General features: G+C 39.2%; 1 protein-coding gene across 1 annotated transcript in view; it reads left to right on the top strand.

The window, feature by feature from the left end:
- Positions 1–5: 5 nt before the first annotated feature.
- Positions 6–7,187, top strand: part of CRELD2 (cysteine rich with EGF like domains 2) — a gene marked incomplete at its 5' end in the record, with an annotated part of 10,854 nt that continues 3,672 nt past the window's right edge. The window contains 6 exons of the mRNA XM_010729019.3: positions 6–134; positions 539–621; positions 1,487–1,597; positions 4,244–4,335; positions 5,129–5,305; positions 6,300–6,398. Coding sequence (XP_010727321.2) covers positions 6–134; positions 539–621; positions 1,487–1,597; positions 4,244–4,335; positions 5,129–5,305; positions 6,300–6,398 — 691 coding nt within the window. The remainder of the gene's footprint in view (positions 135–538; positions 622–1,486; positions 1,598–4,243; positions 4,336–5,128; positions 5,306–6,299; positions 6,399–7,187) is intronic.

Consider the following 7,187-nt stretch of genomic DNA (forward strand, 5'->3'; position numbering starts at 1 on the left):
CGCTGTTGCCCGCGCTGTACGCCGTGCTGCTCCTCCTCTTGCTGCTGCTGCCGCCTTCTCCTGCTATGGGCGCCGGCGAGCGGCGGCGTCTGGCGTGCACCACCTGCCGGGGCATCGTGGACAGGTTCAACCAGGTGGGCGGCGGGGATGCAGGGTGCGGGCGGTACCGCCCGCGGAGCCCCTCGTCAGCCCCCGCGGCGATCGGATTGCCGCGCGGCAGCGGCTCTTTACGCGCTCAGGAGCCGCTGTAGGCGCCAGGTCGGGGCCTGGCCGGGCTCGGGCTCCGCTGCCGGAGCTCAGCCGATGCTGTAATGCCGGTGGGTGTCCGCAGGGTCTGACGGGTGGGTGGGAAGCACCGCCCCCGTATCGCCTGTGCTCCTTCACTTGTTGTTGCTTGTCGTTTTTATGCTTATCGATTTGATCAGCAGCTTCAGAGCTTTGCTGAAGTGTCTGTAACATCATATAAGCAGTTACTGCTGCCCTAAACTTTTGGAAGTTGGAAAGGGGGATTGCTGCTCAGATTCTGTTAATTTGCCAGGGGTTAGCAGATACAGCAAAGAAGAATTTTGGTGGTGGAAACACTGCTTGGGAGGAGAAGACGCTGTCAAAGTACGAGTCCAGGTGAGCGCCTTGGTACTCCTTTGGTTGGGTTTTCTATCCCTGTGTGTGACTGCTAATCTGGCACTTAAATATCAGAACTAAAGCCTCACGTGTCCAAATCATGAATCTGTACTGGCTGAAATACAGCAGGTTACAGTGGTGTGTCTGCACTTCACCATAAAGACTGTCATCCCTTATTTGTAAGTGACTGACAGTGCTTACTTTTATCTCTTTTGAAAACAGAAAAGGTAATACTGTTTTTGGTCATGGTATTGGTATTTTTTTATGTTTACCCATCAGAGTCCCAAAACAATCGTTTTAAATAATGGTCAGTAGTTAATTGATTGTCCTAAACAGCATGGACTTCATTTTGGTGTAGAGCCAGTCTTGTTTTACAGTTAAAGCAGTAACTGCTCCCTAGAATTCGCTGTTTGCTATTTCAGTACCAAATGGCAAACTGGAAGTGGCAGGTTTACTGCACTGCTTTGTGTACGTGTTTGATTGCGGGGCGAAGCGATCTAGCATCTTTCTTCCAAATTTCAAACTGAGTTTTTAATCTTAATTGGAACACTGATGTGCAAGGGTAGATTGTCTAAACTTTGTGAGCTTGTGTCAGATATTAGCAATATCTGAAAATTACTGTTGAATTTGGTAGAAAAATCTGGTAAACATACAGTCTGCAAACATAATAAATGCAATCTTCATAGTTACAGTACGTGAACTAGGTCTTTATTCTAATATTTACTGTGTCTTTGAGCTAGTTCAGAACACACTTTCAACTGATAAAATATTCTAGGTCGCAGTCTAGCTTCTACATTTTGAGTGGTGCTGAATTAAACTGAAATTAAACAGTAGAATAAACTTACGACTTCTTCTCTTCTTGTAGTGAAATTCGTCTTGTAGAGATCACAGAGAATCTCTGTGACAGCAGTAACTTTGAATGTAACAACATGGTAGAAGAGCATGAGGAACATATAGAGAAATGGTGGTTCAAACTGTAAGTATCTTATTTTTGAGTATAGATCTTTGTGCTAATAAATATCTAAGAGGACAAAATACTAATGCTATATTCTGTGCCTAATCAGTAGGACTTTGTTAGTTGTAGCACAGAGATGGAAAGTGTGTAAGTACACTTAATTCTCCTGACAGTTGGGAAATGTAGTTAGCTATGGAGATTCCAAGAGCTATCATGAGGTGACACTGAACTATATGTTCTAAATTAAATTTATTCAGGGCTCCTAATTGCAGCCACTTCTGAATAGAAGTAGGGTTTTGCTGTACAGCAGCAAGAAGAGGAGAAAGCATCCAATTACAATTTGGATGAAAAGAAAACTTAATGGGATTTTTTTTTTTTTACTTAACAATTAATATTCATTCTTCTATTCAGTGATTATAAATTCATGAAGTTAGTGTTGTTTTTATTATCTTGAATTAGCAAGATGCTGGACCAGGATTTTTCCAGTCCCCAGGTTGTTTTTATCCTTCCATTTAGTATAGGAATACATGTATGTCAGGAAGCAATACCGAATGAATTGTGGAGGGGATCACCCTGCGTGGATTAAGGAGCTGGGCATTCATGTTAGAAAGTAGCTCATCTACTTCTGTTTCCCATTTGCAGGCAAACTGGGTCAGATCAAGTGAAATTCAATAGGGTGAACTGCTGTTACACCACTTTATCTGGATAATAATTTTTGATGGTCCATTTTGTTCTTAATGATTCTTTTATTGCTTCATATTTCTACTGTGCAGGGTTGAGTAGACTTTAAACATGCAGACTGGAGGAAAGCTTTTCAGGGTCTGCACCTTGGAGTAGATACAATCAGATGTAATAGTTTATAAGATGCTTTATATGCCTCAGGAGTAGCTGAAGGCTTATTTCCTGGCAGACTGCAGAATTTCTAGGCATTTTGTAGGGCTTTCATTAATTACAGTTTTTGAAACTTCAGTATCTGCATGATACTGAGATCTTTGAATTTTCATTTAAGGTGGATTGAGAACTGGCTGAGTAGGAGAGCTCAAATGGTTGTGATCAGCAGCACAGAGGCTTGTTGGAGAACTTGTAACTAGTGGTGTTACCCAGGGGTTGGTACTGTGTCTGGTCTCTTTCAACATCTTCATCAGTGACCTGATGGGTGAAGGGATGGAGTGCACCCTCAGCAAGTTTGCTAATGATCCAAAGCTAGGAGGAGTGACTGACACACAAGCAGGATGTGCTGCCATGCAGTGAGACCTGAATGGACTGGAGAGTTGTGTGGAGAGAGACCAGATGAGTTTTAACAAGTGCAAGTGTAGAATCCTCCACATAGGAGGAATAATCATGTGCATCTGTAAGGTTAGGGGCTATCTGCTGGAAAGGAGCTCTGACCAGAAGGACCCAGGTGTCCTGGTGGACAACAGGTTGACCATGAGCCTGCATTGTGCCCTTGTGGCCAAGAAGGCCAATGATATCCTAGGGTGCATTAAAAAGAGTGTAGCCAACAGGTCAGTGGAAGTGATCGTCCCCTTCTACTCTGCCCTGGTGAGGCCACATCTGGAGTACTGTGTCCAGTTCTAGGCTCCGCAGTTCAGGAAAGACAGGGAACTACTGGAGAGAGGAGAACCATGAAGATGATGAGGGGCCTGGAGAAGAGAAGACTGAGAGGGGATCTTATCAATGTGCATAAATATCGAAGGCCAGGTATCAGTCGTGAATAGAAGGCCCCATCGGCATGGGGCCAAGTTCTTTTTGGTGATGCTCGGTGGCAGGACAAAGGACAGTGGGCACAGGAAGTTGAACATAAGAAAAAACTTCTTTATGTGAGCATGATAGAGCTGCCCAGGGAGGTTGAGGAGTCGTCTTCTGTAGGGATATTCAAGACCAGTCTGGATACTTTCCTTTGCAACCTACTGAGGGATCCCATTTTAGCAGAGGAGTTGGTCTAGGTGGTCTCCAGAGGTCACTTTTAACCTCTACACTGCTGTGAGTCGGAAGTGTAAGTGTAGCAGCTGTTGTGCCTGCTTGTAAAATAATATTTAGGGTTTATATTGTTTATTGAGGGTATATTCTAGTGCTGAAGTAACACATAACTTTTACTTCTTAATACAAAGAAAATCCTTCTGAAATATTCCTTGATTCATGGCAAAAAAAACGAGGAATTTTAATGTGCATCTTATCGAGAAGTCAGGTTCACAGTAATTTGAGCAAATGCTTATATCAGTTTGGGGTTCTCTTCTTTCTGAGGTAAATACAATAGTTGTCTTTAAGGCAGCTATTGTATTTAAGAGAAGTATGTAAATGTGACTGTCTGAATTTTATGTAAACTTTTACAGAAAAAATAAGTAAGTAAGTGGAAGAAGATATCAAGACTACACTGAAGTCATTTTGTTGATCACTCTTATCCCACTTTTTTGTAAATAAAAACATTGTGTGGAATTAGCTAACAGTATTGCAGTTTAGAAAGTTATTTTTCTTAACAGTGCCTGAAGTTGGAAGATTTCTAGGAATTGATTCCTGAAGTAAGGTAGTTGTCATTTCAGCAGAGAAGTCTCTATCTTGTGTCATGTGCGTTAGATTTTGGTTGACAGTGTGGATGTTCAGTTGTGTGAGTTAACAGTTAAAAGTCTTTGTTCCATTTATTGATAAATTACTGTCTTTCATATACAGAAAGAAGAAATATCCTGATTTGTTTAAGTGGTTTTGCATAGAAACATTAGAAGTTTGTTGCCCACCTGGAACTTACGGACCAGATTGCCTTGGTAATTTTTCTTTTGAAGCATATAGTCACAAATGTTTTCTTTTTCACTTGTTTGTTTCAGTATTTAGTAATATGGACATATGAAGTATGATATTTGGCTGCTGAATAGCAGCTGCTGAGTAGTAAGTCTGTTGCTTAGGTACCATTTCAGAAGGTTTGTAGGGAGCAGTCCTCGACTGAGTTCAAGACAAATCAGCCAAAACAGTACTGGGGTTTAAATGAAAAAAATCATAAATAAGGATAAGTTAAAAAGGGTGTGGCAGAAATAGGTAGGAACATGATTGGATAAAAGTGAGGTCTATTATACAAGAGAAAGAAAGTGTTTTGGCCACTGAAATTTGTATGGTTTATAAATCTGTAAAACTTTCATTGTTGCTGGAGGTCAGCTTTGGCCTCTTATTTGGCAATTGCTAATAAAGTAGTGCTAATTTCTGATGTTAATCTAAGAGATCATTGGTAGGTTCTTCCAACTGCAGTATGAGCATTCTTCGATATCTGGAATAAATAAAGACACCAACTTTATCCTGCAAGTTAGAAAAATAGATAACATTCTAAGTCATGAAATGTATAGCTGAATTTCCCTGAAGACTGTTTTGAGTTCCTCTGTATACTCAGATTTCTTAGTATTTTGGTTGCTCTCAAGGGAAAAACATTTGGAAATTGCATACTGTTATAGGTTTGTATTTTTATGTTGTACTGTCTATGCAGAAGGAGGCACTTGGGGAGATTGTGGCTAAGAATAGGAAGTTACTTCCTTTTACATCTGATTTCAAAAATATTTTGATCCTTTTGAGCTTGTCGTGGCGGATCAGAAAGACCTTGTCATGGAAATGGCCGCTGTGATGGTGATGGTACCCGAGGTGGAGATGGCACATGTAGCTGCAACAAGGAATACACGGGAGAATTTTGTTTGGACTGTTCTAATGGTTACTACAGTAGCTTGAGAAATGACACACATTCAGTTTGTACAGGTAACAAAATTTTTGGCATCTGCGAAGATCTTTGTCTTCCATCTTCTCGTTTTTCTTTTTTTTTTTTTTGCAAGCACGGTAGAAACAATTTAAACAGATAAGTGTAATAACTTAAAGTAGTTGTAGGAAAATAGTCTTTGATTACTCCGCTTCAACCATGGAGGTCTTGTCAGTCATTTTTATGGAATTCTGAAAATTTTGTAAGTCACTTTCATAGACTGATCTCCATTTTTCCCCTGTATGCTATTCCTCCTTCCTCTCCTTTTTTTTTTTTTTAATTATTATTATTATTTTTAAGAAGCAGAATTCATTTCTATTGTGAGAGAAGAGAGAGGCAAGAGTCAATTCTGTGCTTTTTCTTTAATTTCTTAAGGTACTGTACAAAAATCTTGAACTGAAGGGGCAGTGTAGTGAACTATTTCAAAGGCTGGTTTCACCTCATGTCTCAAATACACGTAGCTGGAGTAAACAGGCATGGAAATACACATCTGTACTATAGAATATGTTGATTCCAACTAAATATGTCTAAGCTAAATTATAAAACAATCCATCAGGGTGTACAAATAATATGTTTCTTTTTTTTCAGCTATTTTTATGTTTTGAATAAGATTCTGTATTAACTAAATCCTGATAGTGAGATTTAATTTTTTTTTTTCCTTAATATTATTTTTTTCATCTATCTAGTAATTCTTCCATTTAATTTGTTTTATATTACGATACAACATGCAGTCAGTCAGCTGGATTTATGGTGTATTTCCTTGTTTTCTGAAGAGTAGTGTTTGGCTTCCTGTACTTTTGGTAGGACAGAGCTGCACTTTTGTAAGTGATATCTCCACAAAATCAAGTTTTAATCTTGTAAATCCAAGGTTCAGACTACTAAAATAGGATTTTTTTCTAGTAAATCCTAAGTAAGTTTTTCTTTGAGAATGCGTAAGCATTAACTCATATTGGAATCTCTCAGCATAGCTCACATTGTGGTTTTCTGTCATCTCAGCCTGTCACACTGCTTGTAAAACTTGTACTGGTTCAAGTAACAAGGACTGCCAAGACTGTAAAGAAGGCTGGATCAAAAATGAAGAAACAGCTTGTGTGGGTGAGTAATGCTTACTACACTTAAAGCAGGTTTTGCAGCAACATTGGATGATAAAAATAGATTGCATTAAGTTTTATAGTATTTTTTTGAGCATGTTCTATGAAATCAATTGGTTTAGATTCCTACAGTTGTAGTTTCTCATTTCCAAACTTGTTTCATGGGGGAGCAAAGTGGTATTTCTTCCCCACTGATCACCGGTTTCTAGCTCAGTATTTCTATCTTGGGAGATATATATGGAAAACTTAAGGAAAAACTGCAGGGCTACACTAATGTGAGAGTAACATATTCCACTCAAATTAAGTAAAAGTCATGAGTATGTGAAATATGCCATAGCAAACTGATCAAATCAAACTAGCAGAAGACATTTACAGGGGTGTCTGGAAGCAGTACCTTAGAAGTTATGTGAGCATGGCTTCTTTTGAAAACTGTTAATGTGAATTAAGATTTGAATTACTGCTACTGCAACACCTGCCTAGACAATGGTAGAACACAGTAAAAGGTTTCTAAGGTGTTCTGGTATTGTCTTCTGTACATCTGTTTTTTTTCCACATTGCAGCTGATAAAGTACAAGCTAATTAATGAGTTAGTAGGAATAATGCTGGCAACAACTATGACTGAAATAGCCCTTCTAGTCCAAATTTTATTGATAATGAATACCATTGTGCTCTTTCCTTGAGTTTATAAGACCAGAATATTTTAACTTTCTGAGTGAAACTGTAACTGTTTCAGCTTGGCTGGTTTGGACCATAACTTTGTTTTTTTTTCAGTTTGTTTTTTGTGGAAAACTAT

Source organism: Meleagris gallopavo, chromosome 1 (genome assembly GCF_000146605.3).
Source record: "Meleagris gallopavo isolate NT-WF06-2002-E0010 breed Aviagen turkey brand Nicholas breeding stock chromosome 1, Turkey_5.1, whole genome shotgun sequence".
Lineage (NCBI taxonomy): Eukaryota > Metazoa > Chordata > Aves > Galliformes > Phasianidae > Meleagris > Meleagris gallopavo.